At 41.8% G+C, this 18,467-nt stretch overlaps 1 protein-coding gene across 1 annotated transcript; it reads left to right on the top strand.

Annotated features, from left to right (window-relative positions):
- The first annotated feature begins 243 nt into the window (after positions 1-243).
- On the top strand, positions 244-18,466 carry LOC307267057 (speckle-type POZ protein). Its single transcript, XM_080049257.1, has 10 exons — positions 244-337; positions 8,643-8,851; positions 9,119-9,240; positions 9,785-9,936; positions 10,032-10,159; positions 10,270-10,447; positions 10,624-10,679; positions 11,614-11,736; positions 12,127-12,269; positions 16,757-18,466. Exons 2-10 carry the CDS (start codon positions 8,774-8,776, stop codon positions 16,899-16,901), a joined length of 1,125 nt encoding a protein of 374 aa, XP_079905383.1. The 5' UTR covers positions 244-337; positions 8,643-8,773; the 3' UTR covers positions 16,902-18,466.
- Position 18,467: the final 1 nt, after the last annotated feature.

The raw sequence follows: 18,467 nt of genomic DNA, 5'->3' as shown, positions 1-18,467 counted from the left end.
AAGATGGTAAATTGAAACACTGGCCCCAGCGTGAAGGAACTGAAGACAAGCAAGATCGATTTATAAATATTAATTATATACCAACCCTAACAAACCTGCGAAGAATAAGATATCCACGGATAGCAGTGGGAAATTATAATAGGTCCGTGAAAATTAAAGTAACACTTTTAAGTGTTAAGTCATTTTATTATCCATGAGCTGTGAAATCACTCCGAGGCAGCAGGGGCTCTCTTCCTGAGACCATCTAGATCCGCCGCTTGTACAGACAGCTAGCCTGCTAGCAAACAACAACAGAAGATCCCGGACAAGTAACGTTACAATATAAAATAACACAAAGGTAAGTCCGGCGATACATTATACAGTAAGCAGTGACACGGAATGAAGATTTGAAATTGTAGGATGAAGGCTGTCGTGTCGTATTTCTAGCCGCAGTTCTGTACATCTCCGACCTTTTTTTGTTTGGCTTAGGTTAGCTGCTACATTAGCATTAGCTCGCGTGCTATCGTCTGAATGATACAGTACAGAGTTTATTTACTTGTTAACGCTATGAGATCCTGCCATTACTTAATTTGGAATTATTTTATTTGTGGAGACCCTGTTCCAAACGCGTAGTTAAAGTAAAGAGCCAATTCAAAGGGAGATACAGCTGTCGATGTGCCTGTATTGTTGGCAGGATGACTACCTGCTCCTGTCACCGCCTACATGTAGGCTAGTCCGAGATTCACTTCCTAGCATCGTCTGCTATCATTCAAAGATTAGTTGGATAACTACACAGGATATGTCTGCATTTAAACATTTGCTCTAACCTATGTTATTGACTCGTGTTTTGTTAATTGTTGGACGTCGGGAACAAGATGATTTAAGTCCTCGGCCTCCAAAGTACTTCATCGGCTCCATTCAATGTCCTGTAGTGGATAATTTCTTGCATTGGTGCTCAAGTTGATTAGTTCTCTTTTATGAAGCTGCTGAGATCTGCTATATTGATTCTAATTTCTCTGTGGGTTAACACCGTGATTAGTATGGATTGCAGTGCGACCCTGAAGTGGTTAATACGTCTTCTAAAAACATCATCCTTGCATGCACAGTGGGATGAGTCAAGTGTAATTGCAGAGGTTTGATGTCCAGTACACGATTCACTCAAAGGTTTTGTACTCTCTCGTGCAGCAATGCAGTTTGAGAACACACTTCCAAAAGCTTTGGTGTCTTGATGAAGAGAATGCTGTTGATTTTATTTAAAAAAAATATATTTTTACTAGGGTTACTAGATTTAAGTGATCATTGTATAGTCAATAAGGTGTCCAGTGTTTTAATGTTGTAAATCAGCAACAGGGTATATCTCTACATGGCATGCAAAGAGAAACAACTAATCTTCCAACCTAGCATTATTTCGAATGCAAAACCACTATGTAAAATCTCACTCAGATGCAACTTTGAAGAATACTGTGGCAACTTAGTGTTACTTGTGAGGCGATGCTTGTTTTTGCTACATTTGTTCCTACTACTGAAAGTCAAAGTGCTGCCACACTGCAGATAGCTAAATTATTTCCATTAATATCTTTGCCTTCCAAAAATACTAATTGTTTATAACTCAGTTTAGCTGAGCTCCCCTTCAGTGTGATGACCAAAAGTGTATAGCAATGTGTTTGGGAATTTTGCAAATATGGCAGGAAAGAACTGTAACAACATTGCACATGATCACAACAATTTATTCCCAAACATTCTTTTTATCCTTAGTTAGCAAATGACTAAGGTCAGATGTATCTATTTCAAGTGGATAAATGGTGCAACTTACAAAATAGTAATGAAAGGCTAATTCATGCTTATCAGCGGTTATAAGACATACTTCACTAGCTCTCGTTGCTTTTCGATCAAAACGAGAGGCTATTTCTCATCTTTCTCCGTCACACATGGTTTATCAGTGATATATGTTTTTTTTATGGGTTCTATTTTTCCAAAGAATCTTTTCATGTCCTGTTGCACCTTTCAGAAAAAGCAAAATCCTTGATTTATTGCTACAGCTCAAATGTTCACAAGTTTACCATAATAAATAAATTACAGTAACAATTCCGTTCCCCTGCTCCTCAGATACCATTTTTAAAATCCCCCTTTTAAATCTATTAATGACTGGACTATTTGCTGTGTTCTGCCGCCTGCAGGAGCGTCTGCCCTCAGAGGTCAAAACATCAAGTGTAGCTGTTGGTAATGGTATGCATTGAGGTCCCCCCCTCCTTTTAACCTCCCCCGTGCCTGGCCAAGTGTGGAAGATTTCTAGTGGGGAAGTACAGGCGGGAGGTGAAGCCTGGGCGCTCATGCTTTTCTGCCCCGTCAAATCCCCTTCAACTTAATTGTGGGTCTGCACAAAGTCAGGGACGAGAGCGAGGCAAGCCGATCGCTGCAGCAAAATCAATAGTTCATACCTCTCTGAGATTGAGTTTAAGGAAAGGAGGAGCACCGTAACCAAGGACAGAATATGAAATCGCTCCCACAGACGGAGGCCCAACGCGAGCCGTGCAATCGATCGCCGGTCCCTGTACCAATTATACTTTTAAGGTTTGTCCGTGGTTCACTGCAGTCCTCAAAGACCAAAGCTTTGGAAATAGACATTGTGTTCACTGACACTTCGACAAGGGCTGCAATTTTTTTTTTATCCCCCTTGGATATTGCTGTCTGAAATGCCTCCATACCAGCAGTCTTTAATTTAGAGCCGAGATTGATTTCTCCTTCTCTCTCGGCCGAGAGAGTGCAATGTCTGGGGGGAAAAGCATTGTGGTTTAACGGTATAACTGCCACCTTCTGTATCATATCTCCACAGATATTAATTCAGACACAGTGCTTTTGTTTTTGGGACTTAAACTGCAAGGCTAAATGAATGTTCTTGTGGCCACTGGCCACCAATATCACCCTGGCTGTATTCACTTGCTGTGAGATGCATTGTGATTTATCTTCACAGGATGAATGTGAAATAGTTCAAAACTAACCTTTTATCTCACCAGGATTTATTTAAAAAACAATATATATGTACTCTCTGCTGTTTAATTTTCATATTTTAAAAACCTTGTCACGTTTTAGTTTTTGCTCAAATGATTGACCACAGATACATATAGGAATTGTCTCCCTGCCTTTGTGTTTTGTTAAGGCACAGGTGAGGTCAGTGCAATGATACATTAAACTGAGTTTTTCATTTGATAAATATCAATATGTAAAGTATAACTTTAACATCTATGGCTGGTTTATGTTCACAAACTGTTATAAAGGTGCTGGAACTGTTTCAATGCAGTGTGCGTCATCATCAGAGTCCACCTGTCAGAGAATCCGTATTTGATTTCTCTCTCATACCTCTCTTTGATTTGCTTTTTGTCTCCATCTAACCGCTTTTCATGGCAATCTATCTCTCCGAATGGTTCCCCAGACAGGGGCCCATCTTTCATTCGCCACATGTTTTATCAATTTGGCTTCTCTCTCCCTTAACTTTTCATTCTCTTTCCCTGCAGCCCCTTCCTTTATCTTTATCCCTCTCCATTTGACCATTTGCCAAAGAGTTGAAAAAAATATCGATGGGTTCTTCATTCAAGGTTAGAGGGGTTAGACCTGCTTGAACCAAGCTTATAAAACGGGCCATTATGAGTTGGACTAGACTTTGTTATGTAATTGAAGCAAAGCGGTTGGTAACTTGAGTAACAACACATATTCCATACAGGCAGAGGAGATGCTTGTTTTAACCAGATTTAACTACTAGCTACTTTGTCTCTACCCATTCACACTATCAGGAAACTGAAGCACCTAAATGTAATTCAGCCTTCTTTTATTTGATTATTTACACATTTCCCTTACCTGCTATGACATGGAAAAAAGGTCTTCAATGAAAAAGCCTTTTGAGGCACAGGTCGTGTCCAGATTCAGTTCCCTTTTCAGTCGAGAAATGTTTGCATTTATACGATAATAGGAGAGATACTTGACAAGAAAACTCTTTTCTTTCAATAATGAGAAAATGTATTAACTTAAAAGTACATAATTTCAGCGATTGAGGGGAAAGCTTGTTGTAAATATTAACACTGGATTTTTTTTCTTTTTTTTTTGACAAGCATTCTTAAAAATCGCTGACTCCACCTTTTACAGGCTCTGGAAAAGAGTAAAAGGTAAAGCTGAAAGAGAAGAAAAAATGTTGGCCACAGATTAGCGGTGATGGCCCAGGAAGACACTGAATAGTGTTTTATGGGAGTTAAAAACGTGGTGGAAAAGGGTGCATTGGTCTTGCAGCAAGAATAAAAAAGGCTTGTGATTCTGGCATTATGTCAACGTGGTGTCCAGTGCCGGTGTGTTTTTGAGGGAAAACGAGAGAGCAATAGAGTACTTGCAGTGTTTCCCGCAGGATTTTTTTCAGCAGCGGTGCTGTGGTCCCCGAACCCTCTAGGGGGGTCCGGGGGCATGCCCCCCCGGCCGATTTTTTTTTGTACCCTGTACATTGGAATCCATGAATCTGGTGCACTTTGAGAGGAGAATATGCACTTAAATCCTATTCACACAGTCCTGTGTATTACTGTAGATAGGATTATTGGTGTTGTAACTTTGCCTTTTGTGTCTTACAGATTTTTACATTTTTGTATAGAAATTAATATTTAAACAAAAAATGCCACAACGCAAAAATAATTTGCACAATTTATTTACAGATTTTTGCCTAATGCTTAAACACTAAAAGTGGTTGCTATGCCCAAAGCATCACAACCTCTAACTTTGGTGACCATGCCCAAAACACAAGCACCAACCCTACAAACACAATAAGTGCTTTGCATTGTGTTTGAAATTCTCCAACACACTTCTTTCAAAACACTACACACTGTTTTTTACACAAGACACATTGTTCAAAAATGAAATCTCCTGCAATCATGGGCAAAACACCTCTCAGGATCTACCACTGCACCCTCTCTCTCTTGTTCTCCTTGCTTCTCTGTCACTTCTCTTTCCTCCCTTACTTGGTCTACCTGTATTGTCTGTAATAAACTTGAGCACTTAAACAAGTAAGAAATGCTAGAAATCGTATTTGTTTCCTTCAAATTACCCTATATACATGTATTTGTAATGTTCAAATAATATCACCTAGCATTATGCATTCAAATCCAAAAGAAAATTCTCATTAGCTTGAAAGTTTGCTTCCCTAATTTGCTTCACTAACCTCAGCTCCTCCATTGTCCCTGTCTGCCTTTCTTTTTCACCCAGCTTTTTAGACTCATCTGCAAATGTAATATATATTATTTAACTATGTATATATACATTGTGCACAGTGCATCCCTTAAGAGCTTGTACCAGCCTTTTAACCTCTGAGCCCTAAGCCATTTTTGAGATGTTTTGGTTTGCCTGGATTTATTCTCTTATTAAGATTGCATTCATCACCCCTATAATGCATAGCTGTCAAGCTATCATTTATTTGGGCCACAACCTGGACTATAAGAATATGTGTGCTGCAGTGATGTCGTTTGAATGGGAAATTATCAATTAGACAGTAAAAAAGCTAAAAATATCTCACAATTATTGATATGACACAAAAAGGCACATTGATTAAGCTTGTTATTGCTTAAAACACTTCTTCTTAGTCTTGGGAGTCAAGACTAAGTTATAGGTTACAGTGTTTAATACTTCTTACAGTGTGTTAAGTTGTGTTTTGTTTAGTGTGGGTAGCTGTCAGTTAGGGCCGTGACGTCAGTCGGCTGGAGAGTCTTTTTAGTAGTTTCCTTTCTCCTCTCGCTCGGTCAGATGTGCGAGCGTGCATGTAGCGATCATTCTACAGTTTGTACATGTTTGTTTGAGTTGTGGAATCACCCGTGTGTGAGTAAGATTGCTGTTCTAAGTTATAGTTTTATGCATGTTTTAACGGCTGCGATTCGCGGGTCGCAATAACAGCTGTTCCAACGTCTCATCAGGAGCGGAGTTAAACCCTCTGTTCTTTTCCCGCGATCTGTGTGCTGCTGTGTCTGTGAAAGAGAAGAAAATAAAGAGCGGATAAACCCAACTCCTCCTCTCCTAGTCTCATGCTTATAATCTGACGTTTTTGGCCATAAATGGTGTTCTGGCCGACACCTCTGAAGTGAAACCAGTGATACATGCAAATCAGCGCGGTAAGCTACATTCAATCACCAGTTTCCTCCGCTACACTTCGCTCTTCCGCTTCACTCGCTGCTGGAATCAATAGCCCCTTTTACACAGAGATTGCGGCATATTGACGGAACAACATCACTCCAATATGCCGGCTTTGCTTGCTTCTGTGTTATTTACACAGAACCAAGCAACGCCAGCCTGCTGGCACATCAGTAGTCCCTTTTACACAGCGCTCCGGAATGAAAGAGGTGCTTGTAAACAGCGTCAGGTGTGACGTAAACATTTAGCGCCGCGCCGGTCAGCTGCTTTACAACTGCAACAATGGCCGGTGAATTGAGAGCAGAAGTGCTGGAGCTTGCAGTAAGAGGGCCGTATTTTACTGTCCCCACGATGTGCCAGTTGATCTCGCTACGCGCTGAGTCCAACATCACTGGGACAGTTAACCAAACTGACTAAATCAATCCGACCACTTCACCTCTGTGTGTGTGTGTGTGACAGGTTGGTTGTGAGCGAGTCTCTTTGTGAGGCCAGCGATCTGCCAATCAGACATACACATACACATACACACAGTGTGTGAAGTCACGTTACTGTAGACAGAAATAAAGTGTGGATATACGCTCAGACTTAGGATAATAATAGCGGCGGCGGAATGTGTTAGCAAAACAGTAGCTCTGTGGCTAACAGCTGAGCCGGAGCCTTCAGTCAGCTGAAGCAGACAGTCTAGCGGGGCGAGCAGACTATTCCCCCGTTACTAGGTCGACCTTCAAGCTGAACAAGAGCCCTCCGCTGCGCGTCGGGCTCCTGCTTCAGCTTGTCGGTCTTTATTTCTAGCAAGTGACCCGTTCGCTATACTTTATCCCTTACTTAGCCTAGCCTAGCTTTCCATTGTACAACTTCTCCTGGGCAGAAATAGACTCATACACTCTGCAAAATGAAGCGCGGGGGTTTGGATTGAGCAACGGACCTTATGATCAGCTAGATTATACACCGTTCCTTTTATTTGGTGATTTTTACGGGACATCAGGCCGCCGTGGTTAATTTTAAACACACGTCCTTCAACTGCTAACATGGTCGCATGTTTAGAACGTAGACTATGGAACGTCAAACGCCCCCCTGTTCCGCAACAACAAGCTGGAGCATTTAAACAGAGAGGCGGAACTGATCGTGTCGGGAATCTTACTACCCCCCGAGGTAGTAAAATTCCCGGAACGATCACTCGCACCTTTCTTCCCTCGTTCCGCAACTGTCGCATTTACACAGCAGGGCGGAGGGCCGAAAGGCCGGCATATTCCCGGCTTTCACTGGCTGTGTAAAAGGGGCTAATGTAACTTTGCAACCGTGTAGGCTACTACCTGCCAACAACTGCCACACTCGCTGTTAGGTTATTCTTCTTCTTAGATGTTGGCTACGTGATGATGTGCCGCGTGCTGCGCAATTTACGTTACGCGCTGCCCATTTTCTAAAAGGAGCTACGTACCAAAAAAAAAATAGAAAATGCGGAGGAGAAGGATTTTTATAGAAGCGGCGCACGTTCACTCAGCAGCGGCGCTGGAAACACTGACTTGTGCACCTTTTATTCCATAATGAAGTTTGTGTCCTACTATCACTACCATTCAAACCCTGTGAGCTGGTCTCATGTTGTGGGTGTCGTTGACGCGGTCCTCCACTCGGCTGGGAATTAGTTCCAGTATGAGTCAAGGAAAAGGATGTCCGTTCCTGTTGCTAATCTATTATTATTTATTTTTTTCAAAAGCCTAGATTTGCCCTCAAGAACTTTCCCTTAAAAAAAATCTGTATGGGAAGGTTTGTTGTTTTGTTGTCTACTTTTGCCACTTTGTTCATGCAGTTTACAATCAGCTAGAACTCAGGAATAGGTGTAGAACAAAATAATTTGTTTTGAAGTTCAAGATAGTTACCTAACCTTTCATTGCGTATCCTATCTCCTTCCAAAGGAACTATATCTAAGAGAATTAGACAAAAGTCAGACTTTTATATAATAGACTAGATTATTTTGTGGCATTAGATGGCCACTTCCAACCACTTTTCTCTTTTGGAGACCCAGGCAGCAAGGATTAATAGCCTACATAAGTAAGTTAGTGTGTGCGGGGAGTGTGCTTCACCAATCTAAGCGAACGTCCTTTGTGATTTGAAGGTAATCAACCTGTGGCTCTAGCTACAAACCATGCTCCCCTCTTTTACAGTCCTAGGAAGCATCTTGTTTATTAACACTTTATTTTTAAGACTTAATTGCAATTGCTGAGGCTATTTATCTCAGAACGAGTATGGGCTATCGATCTCATGCCCCCCTTCCCTCCCCCCAATGGGTCAGGGAAAATTCATCTCGCTCTAACGCCACAAGCCTGAAATGCAGCCAGTGTTTGTGAATTAAATTATATTGAATCTTAACTGGATTGATGAAAGTGTGTGTGTTTGTGTGCATCCTAATGAGCTGAGCTTTGTTTGAAAAAGTGGTTATCTGCATGCCGTGTGATTGCAAGTGGTTTTAGATTCTAGTCTGAACAATTAATCACGGGCACATTGTCTGTTTCTAGGGGGCGAGCTGCTTCCATCTGACGCGTATTGATGCAGATGGACGTCAGGACCGAGCATTGACGAGTGGAAGTGACGGACTCCTCCTCCTCCTCCTCACCCTCTCGCCCCCTAACCCTCTGTCACGCTGGCAATGTCAAGAGTCCCGAGTCCCCCTCCCCCGGCGGAAATGTCCAGCGGGCCTGTGGCCGAGAGCTGGTGTTACACACAGGTAAAACTGTCCGCACAGGTCAACTGTCAACAGGGCCCGGGCTCAGTAATTATTATTATCTATTTTTTCCTTTCTTTATTGCATTTAAATGATATGCAAACAAATATCTGCAACCCACACACACACACACAGACTCTGAACAATCCTTGGAAAAACGATAATAACAACATTAAAAAACAGAAATAACACTGTTCACTTTTTACCTTGGAATAAATCAAACACTCGTCCGAGCTTTACTTAAGGTCCGTTTTTCCTTTTTTATTCCAGATCAAAGTGGTGAAGTTCTCTTACATGTGGACCATCAACAACTTCAGCTTCTGTCGTGAGGAGATGGGCGAGGTCATCAAGAGCTCCACCTTCTCTTCCGGGGCCAATGACAAGCTGAAATGGTGGGTGGCAGGAGAGAAGGAGAGCTGCTCTGTTTCATCATATTCAAATATTGGTGGTCTTACTTTTTCTTGCACTGTACAAAAGATTGGGGCGCTCCGGTGGCCTGGTGGATAGAGCGCGTTCCATATTGGTTACAGTGGTCTTGGGTTCAAATCCGACTTGTGGACCTTTACTGCATGTCATCCCCCCTCTCTCTCTGTCTCCCCAATTCAACTCTTTACTATCCAATAAAGCTGGAAAATGCCAAAAAATAATCTTAAAAAAAATAGTTATATAAAGTTTATTCTTTGGCATTCAGTCCAATGAAAATTGGTTTAATCTACATTAATTTTTTTTTTCTTTTAGACCTTACAAAGCAACATTTCACAGGAGAGTCCTGTGAATTATCAAAAGCAACTTTTAAAATAGGAAAACTGAACGAAAGAAAAAGAAAACATGAATCAAGTTTTTAAGTGTAGTATTCCCTCCAGTAATAATTCATTCTTGCGTAACAGCCATTAGTTCATTAGAGATCTTAACTGTTGCACCCTCCACCACCATCAGGTGTTTACGTGTGAATCCCAAGGGCCTGGACGAGGAGAGCAAAGACTACCTGTCTCTCTACCTGCTGCTGGTCAGCTGTCCCAAGGCAGAGGTCCGCGCCAAGTTCAAGTTCTCCATCCTCAACGCCAAGGGCGAGGAGACCAAAGCCATGGGTGAGTGGACTGACTTGTACATGAGTCATGCTCCTAGATTTGAAAAATGCTGCCCCTACTCAGCCTCACCTCCTGTGTGTCCTGGCTGTCTGCAGAAAGTCAGAGGGCATATCGCTTTGTCCAGGGGAAAGACTGGGGCTTTAAGAAGTTTATCCGGCGAGACTTCCTCCTCGATGAGGCCAACGGTCTTCTACCCGACGACAAGCTCACGCTCTTCTGCGAGGTACACTGCCTACTCTTCTTGGTTTTCACTATTTTCTTGATACACACAGGCATTCTGGTGAATTGCATTTAATTTAATTTAATTTAATTTAATTTAATTTATCTCATCAGGTGAGTGTGGTGCAGGATTCAGTCAACATATCGGGGCAGAACACCATGAACATGGTGAAGGTGCCCGACTGCCGGCTCGCAGATGAGCTGGGGGGTCTGTGGGAGAACTCCCGCTTCACAGACTGTTCCCTGTGTGTGGCTGGACAGGAGTTCCAGGCCCACAAAGCCATCCTGGCAGGTACGCACATGAGTCAGACACGTCCCATGTATTGTCTGTCTTTTTGTTCTAGTTTTAAATGTTTGACTGTATATGTATTTATTGGGTTGCTCTGCTCAGACTCAGCTTTATGCCACCATTACTCACATAAAAGCATGTCTGCTGTTGTCGTAATCTCTCCGCATCTTTACTTTCAGCACGTTCTCCTGTATTCAGTGCCATGTTTGAACACGAGATGGAAGAGAGCAAAAAGGTGAGCCCGAGACCCCAAAGCTTTTTTTTATTATTATTCTTGAAAATAAATCCATTTTGTTCCTCAATGGCCGGCTCAACTTGCCCAGGCTTCCCCTTCTGTGTTTAGGGTTAAAGTGAGTAAAGGATTGTGTGCTGTCAGTTGGCTGCAGCACAGAGCTGTATGGTGAAAACTGAATGATAGCGCACCTGAAATGAAATTGTCCTGCCACACCTGAGGGTCAGGATTCATCCTTCAATGACAAAGCTGCAGAAGCACAGAATTGCTTTTTTCTCATTTGTGCACGTGTAACTGTGAGAAATGAAATTGCAGGAGAAGCTGCCCAGATTGTTCTTATTTTTAAACCAAGGCTGTTTTTCGATTTTGTTGCGCAAACCTTTTTGAAAGATAAAAACCTTTCACTTAGTTATTAACATTTCAAATGTAGAGCACACTTTGTCTGAAAAGTAACAAAGAGAATACAAGGCAAGATAATGATTTTCAGTTGTAACAAATGTCCTTTATATCACCATGAATAAGACGAACAACATAGACCAACTCTTGGTGTGTTACTTTGCTGCAAGGTTACATTGCACATACTCTACTGTGTATAATCAAAGGAAAGTGCTGCTGCCCAGCAACAAGAACAGGGAAGCTCAAATTAAATAAATAATACATTATTATTATTATTATTATTATTATTATTATTATTATTATTATTATTATTATTATTATTATTATTATTATTATTATTAATATTAATTATTTAAATACACTAAATTAATTAAGCCGCCTAACGCTGCATACTGTGCACTTTGGGGCCCTATATTCATTGCATGACTTAAAAATAATTGGCAGATATGGAAAACATGGAGAACATACTGGAGTTGGAGCGTGTGTCAGTGCAAGATGCTTTAATCTAACTTCCTATTTCCTGATTTTATGATTTTGCCAGAACCGCGTGGAAATCAATGACGTGGAGCCCGAGGTTTTCAAAGAGATGATGTGCTTCATTTACACAGACAAGGCTCCCAACCTGGACAAGATGGCTGACGACTTGCTTGCCGCAGCTGACAAGGTAATATACTGTAATAGTACATATAGCAAGCCATACACAACTACTTGATTGTCCATTTAGTTTGACGTGTTGGAACTTGTTTGATAGATTATATCGTATTCCGGTACTTAAATATGTAGTCCAAAGTATTGTTTTTTTCTAAACAGAATACTATCATATTGGAATCATATCTGTTGATTCTTGTTGTTTGGCTTAGTATCCACTCAACCTGAGACCAGTAAGGCCTCCTCCACATTTTTTTTTATCTTAAAAACTGGATACTATGTAGTGGAAGGCCTTGGTTTTGAGGTGTGACATCCAGAGTGACGAAAATTATATTTTATAAATTCCACATGGACACTAGAGAGTGTACTGATCCTGAACTCCCCCCTGCCCCCCTCTCTTTTTCAGTACGCTCTGGAGAGATTAAAGGTCATGTGCGAGGACGCGCTGTGCACCAGTCTGTCTGTGGAAAACGCCGCAGAGATCCTCATCCTGGCCGACCTGCACAGCGCCGACCAGCTCAAAACACAGGCCGTGGACTTCATCAACTAGTGAGTATCTCTTCTACAGTATAAAATAAAGAGCTGGATAGTCACTTCTAATTAGGTCTCCGGGACCTTTTTGTAACAGACTCACAGACCCTCAAGAGTCAGCAGAACATTATGTCTCTGTTGTTGTGTTGGCCCGTTACATCTTCTTTCTCTTGGCATCATTACTGATGGTACCAGGACTCTGTCTCTCACCCGCTCGCACCATCTCCTAACGTCACAGTTAATCATTCAGTTTTCACACGTCCCCTCGTGAAGTGGTCCGCCTGGTACATGTCGAGGCTTTCAGAGGGATCAGGACAACCTGACTCCCTCACCAGGGTTGACTCAGATGTGTGATATTAACTCTGGTCATTTGTGTCTGTACTGATGTTCAGCTCGTTTCTGTCCCTCAACTATGGAATATCAATCGATACAAAAATAATCCGCAAATAAAAAAAGCCAAACACATTCTCTAGTTCCAATTTTTCAAATGTGAAGATTCGCTTCTTCACTCTGTCTTGCTCTGGCCATTTCTAATCTTTTGCTTAGTTTTGAAATATTTAAATTAGGGCTGTCAAAATGAACGCGTTAACGCAGGGTGATTAATTTCTGGAATTAACGGCGTTAATTTTTTTAACGCATGTGCAGAATTATCCGCCCCGTACATCCCACCGGCTCTGTACTACAGTCATCTATCGTTGTGGCTGACCCAGGATCAGTAGCTGCGCGCAGCCAAACATAGCAGCACGTTAGCCCGTGCCGTGTTTTAAAGTTTTAAACTGCTAACGGTCACGTCTGTCGGGGGCATAGATAGTATATAAAATCAACTGCCGTGGCTGGCAGTTGATGTCGGGAGCAACAGGAGGAGAAACGCTCTGTTCAGAGCCCGCGAGGACACAGACGTCTGCAGTTTTCAGAGGTGTGTGTTATCAACATAACGTCGGCTTCCTGGCACACATGAACAGTCCCCTAGGGCGAGGTCGCGCACACACACACACACACACACACGCACACACACGCACACACACACACACACACACACACACACACACACACACACACACACACACACACACACACACACACACACACACACACACACACACACACACACACACACACACACACACACCGCGGACTGTAATCAAGTTGTATTTAAGAATGCACAACCTATAGGTGCAGACTAGGGTTGCTGAAATTTCCCGAAATGGCCCCTTTTCAAATCCCGGGATTTCAGAGCTCCTCACGGGATTTCCCGGGATTTCCCGTTGAAACCATTATTGCCCTTTAATACTACTTTAATGGGACTAAATCAATGCAAATAGATAAATAAATGCAGCAGAACAATGCTATATTACATCACGTTTTATTTCTACTTAAATAACATGAAGAAAAGCCATTCAAATTAGGCAAAATATTTTCCAGAAGATGCCTATTGAAAACGGTGTTTTTATGAAGAAAATACGAAAAAAAATTCACAGAGGTTCAATATCAAAACATGGCCAAAAAACGGTGTTTGGCGAACAAATGTATTTCAAACAATCTATTTTTATTTCTATGAACGAAATCAGTTTAAATTGAATATTTTCCAAAGGATAGGCAAATAACAAAAAATGCACTACCGATTGCTCTTAACGTGTGAAATAAGACATGACAGAACTAACAGCCTATTCAAACTGACACGCTAAGCAAGATTACTTTCCAGCTTTCCTTTCTTTTATTTTCATGAAGTGTGACTTCAAGAAACATGCTCAGCCTGTTTCTGAGCTTTGTCACGAACTGACCGCACACCGAGAACGCTCTTTCTTCCACGGACGTCGGCTGTATGGTGGAAAGTGCAGAGTAGAGCTGCTGCAGGTGTTTGGGTCGCTCTTTGGTTGCCTCGAAGAGCGCAAACTCGTTTGAAATTATTTTGTGGAGGTCATTCCCATACCTCTGGTCTGGCTCGGGACATTGCATGCAGTCATTAGCCTCGTTCGACTTGGAGCCGTCTTGCTCAGACCTGCGCAACTATGAAGCCCGTCTTGCTGAGCGCACAACAAAAATGCTGTGCGCTCAGCAAGCCGAACGTCATAATTGCGCAGGTCTGAGCAAGACGGCGACATCTCTAACGAGGCTAATGACTGCCTGCTGCAGATGTGCAGTAAGGCTCTGGGTCATCGTCTGCTCGCTTGGCTCTGGCTGATACGCATATTCTTGGGTATCATCAGACTCTTCCTCGGACACAGCACTTTCAGTATTGTAGAGGCGCTGGTATTTCGTATGCCTGCCTGTCTAAATAATATTTAAAAATATATCCCCCCTCAAAAAAAACTAAAAAAAAAAAAAAAAACGGGAGGACGGGTCCCGCGGCCAATTTCCGGTACTCCCGGACTGACTCATTTCACGGGAATCCCGAAATCCCGGGACCCGTCCAGCAACCCTAGTGCAGACCAATTGAATTATGGTTTGGTTTAAATTTATTTTCAGTATTAAAACCATAATTTGGATTTTCAATTAATAAACATAGCCTAATAATTTTAAATGTACATATCCCCCTTCTGTCATTTATCTTTCTGTTCATATAACAATATACAGAGAAAATTCAAATTTTTCGGGCATATTTCGAATGGTAAAATTAATCGTGATTAATCCACAGAATCCTGTGATTAATCTGATTAAAATGTCTAATCGTTTGACAGCCCTAATTTAAATTAAAGCTGCTCCATGTAATTTGGGGGTGTAAGAGGAGTGAACATTTTCTAAGATATATTCTCATAACTGAATTAACAAACTTTCACTCTTGTTGTTTACAGCAGAAGGGCCCACAGTTTTGTTTACATACATGGTCTGGTCTTCGGTTTGGTTCCAGAGGGGTATACTACAAAGCGAGATTAAGGGCTGAGCGAGGTCTGTTGAGTCTAAAGCCAGAGTTTTCAGTATCACGAAAGGTAGCTCTCTTTCTACCTGGCTAGATCACCGTGGTAACAGAGGCTGCACGGCTAACCTGCTCAGACCAGTTTTTGTTTCAGAGTTTGAGCTAACATTCGGCTCTTAGAGCGCTGCCCTTTAAGGAAACTACACATTTGGAGATCCCGCGGACCTGACTATATTGTCTGAGCGATATATTCTCACTGAGGAAACTCGTTAAATAAGTAAACTTATTGATCAGTAATATAATGAACGAAACGAAGCCGTGACATAAGGCTTACAGCAGAGTGAACTGTCACATCGCTGGGGCTTTTTGCCACATGCATACAGTTATTGATGCAGAAAATGTTAAATAGCCTAGACCTGTATGCAGCGCCACTCTATGCTCTCACCTCAAATGATTTTACCTGGCGATCTACACACTGGCTCTTAATAAAGCGTTCTATAAAAAAATCACAGGTTGCAACATTATTTCACTGTGGGCTTCTTTCTTTTCATCAGTAGCGATTACAATTGGGACGTGACAGGTGACAGCTGTCACAGTTCGGACATCGCTGCAGACTCGCAGGTTAAGCTTCTCACAGTAGATTCATATTTGTCCGAAAAATACAGACTACAGGTTTTTTTAATGTAGGCCTATTGGTATTTGTAAGATTCAAATAAAAGGCTAATAGTCTAAATCAAAATTGTATTCATTATGATGTGGCCCAAAACTAAAGTGATTTTCCATAGGCTATTCATTTGGGGACAGTGTCAGACTTAAATTACATTCTTAAGTGTGGGACTATAGGCGTAGTGCTATAAATATAGCAAAGTAGCCTATAGGCTATATATTAGGCTAAATGGTATAGTGTTTAAATCCGAGTTCAGCGTTTCATTGTTTTATAGGCTAATGTCACGTTACGCACTGCGAGAACGATCGGCAAGATAAATAAATAATTTCCATGCTGGCAGCAATCCACTCTCCTTATTTTCAGTAAGAGTTTTTTTCGGCACTCTGTTTTCTGCTGTAATAATTCAGACTGACAAACTCTTCTTCTTGAATGAAGTTGGCGACACACTTGTTTTACTCAGCTGCTCGCAATCAGTCCGTTTGTGTAAAGTTAGCGGCACAAGATCAGTCCATTTTGTGCGGATGCAAAGTCAAATGACGGGTCAAACGCCCCCTTTCATGGGGACGCGCACAGAGCCTGAAGCCGAAACCCTCGTTCAACATAAGAGGTTGATAACTTCCTTCGTGATACCGGTTAGCTCTGAGCGAGGGTTTGTGTTATGTTGAACCAGATCAAAAAAAGAGAGCCGGGCTCTGTTGAGTTTGTTTCGTAGTATACCCCTCAGGTCTCTCAAATACATTTTGTTTTGATTTATGGTGACATCATTATTCAATAAGAATTACATGTAGAGAAAATATGTTTTGTAAACTAACTGCAGGCTTTGCAAATGTAAAAAAGAAAAAAAAGAATAATCACCTTCCCCTGGAACTGCATAGTGCACCCTTAATCAATAACAAATATAATCATTTGACGAAGCCCTATTGTGTATTTATATTTATACAAGTTCTAAACTTAGTTCCTTTTTTTCTCTCACTCTGTCTCCAGCCACGCAGCGGAGGTGATGGAGACCGCCGGTTGGAAGTCCATGGTGGCGTCTCATCCGCACCTGGTGGCCGAAGCCTACCGCTCCCTGGCTTCTGCCCAGTGCCCTTTCCTTGGACCCCCACGCAAACGCCTCAAACAATCCTAACAGCCTCACAGCGAGGCGTCTAAGCTCACGCATACACACAACACATGCATATACACACACACAAAAAACATGCAGAGCCCCCCCCCCCCCACCCAAACGCAGGGACAACCCTTCGCTGTTACCTACTACACTACCTACAGCCTCCCAAGGAACTCCCCTGATGCCCTATTCAAATGTGCTGTATTTAGTCTCTTCTAAAGATGTAGGGAAGATGTAAGGGGAAGAGGAGGAGGAGGAGGAGACGGAAGAGGGGGGCAGGTGGGCTCGTGAAGTGGATGTTTGTTGTTTACAAAAAAAAACACACAACACCCCTCACCTTTTTCTCTGGCTCTGGCTAAGTGAGGTTGTTCTCTTTTCCGCGTGTGAAGTTGAATCCTTCGATATCCTACTTCGGAATCCGTTTGGGGCGGAAGAACTGGACACACCAACCCGAGAAGAGCCAACCGTCTGGAAATGTGGAGGCTTAAAGGATAAAGTCTTTAACCGTCTATTTTATCATAAGGCTTCTTTTTGCTCTGTTTTTAGCATTTGGAGTAGAGCAGTTGGAGAAGCCCCCGCCCCACCCAGAAATGGACAAACAGGCCTGTAAGTGGCTGAAGAAGAAGAAATGGGCCTATTAGTTACAAACTATAAGCCCCCTGAGAAAGACAACCAAGGGCTAGTAAAAAAAAGAAAAAGCATATGGGACAAAATTATCAAGATCATTCTCCCAAAGAAAGTTTGGATAACATTGCACTAAAGTCACAGGTCACCCCTTACCAGCAGTAAAGTAGAAATACTGTAGGCAAGCACACGTTGAAGCAAGCTTCATGGACATGACCCAGCTGTACCACCAAGAACAACTACCCTTTAAGAAGATTTATCAGCAAGTGACAATAACAAAACACATACTCCCATATAGAACTCTGCTTCATCTGCGTCAGTTTTTCACATTTTAAATAGCCAGGCGAAAGAAGCAGTATAGAGAGGTTACAGGAAATGGCAACGCACAACTGGATGTCATTCTTGGGGAAATTGTATTTTGTGTGTGGATCTGTCTTTGTAGCCGTTGGGAGGAAATCAAATCCAAGGTGTCAACTGACAAACCAACCAAGAGACAACAAATGGAGAAAATGTCAAAATAACATTTGGATTCAATCAGGCATGTTAATGTTCTTTTATGATGGATTTCTTATTTGTTTTTTCCCCTCAGAACTGTCATTTCTATTTTTTTCATAGAAATTTGTACAGACACTAGGTGTTTTTTGAAGCTGTGTAAACAAACAAAAGCATTTTCAGCCGTGAAGATGTTTTCTTTGCAGGCATGACGACTGAGGAGAAATGAAACTGAAATGAACACGTTTTAATGTTCAAATTAGAGAGAATGTGAATTAATGCACACCAAGGCAAACCACATGAAATACATTTGATTTGTTATCATTTTTTTAACCTGAAAATGGTAAATGGATAGAAGGGACCGTTGTTGTTTCTTTCCTGTAGATATATTGCTGGTTAAGAAAAGTGACACTTAGTTGTTGCCATTTTTTGTTCCCAAAAGAATAAAGCCACAACTATTTTGTATTGAAT

This window comes from Ammodytes marinus (assembly GCF_949987685.1).
Source record: "Ammodytes marinus genome assembly, chromosome: 20".
In the NCBI taxonomy this organism is placed as follows: domain Eukaryota; kingdom Metazoa; phylum Chordata; class Actinopteri; order Uranoscopiformes; family Ammodytidae; genus Ammodytes; species Ammodytes marinus.
Note: the sequence above shows the minus strand (reverse complement) of the source record. Positions and strands in the feature narration are given on the sequence as shown.

What these genes read in the sequence shown, in the direction of transcription:
- LOC307267057 (XM_080049257.1), top strand. Translation starts at nt 8,774, where the DNA reads ATGTCAAGAGTCCCGAGTCCCCCTCCCCCGGCGGAAATGTCCAGCGGG. An exon ending in AGATGGAAGAGAGCAAAAAG is followed by an intron (nt 10,680 to 11,613) that starts GTGAGCCCGAGA and finishes TGATTTTGCCAG; the next exon opens with AACCGCGTGGAAATCAATGA. An exon ending in TGCTTGCCGCAGCTGACAAG is followed by an intron (nt 11,737 to 12,126) that starts GTAATATACTGT and finishes TCTCTTTTTCAG; the next exon opens with TACGCTCTGGAGAGATTAAA.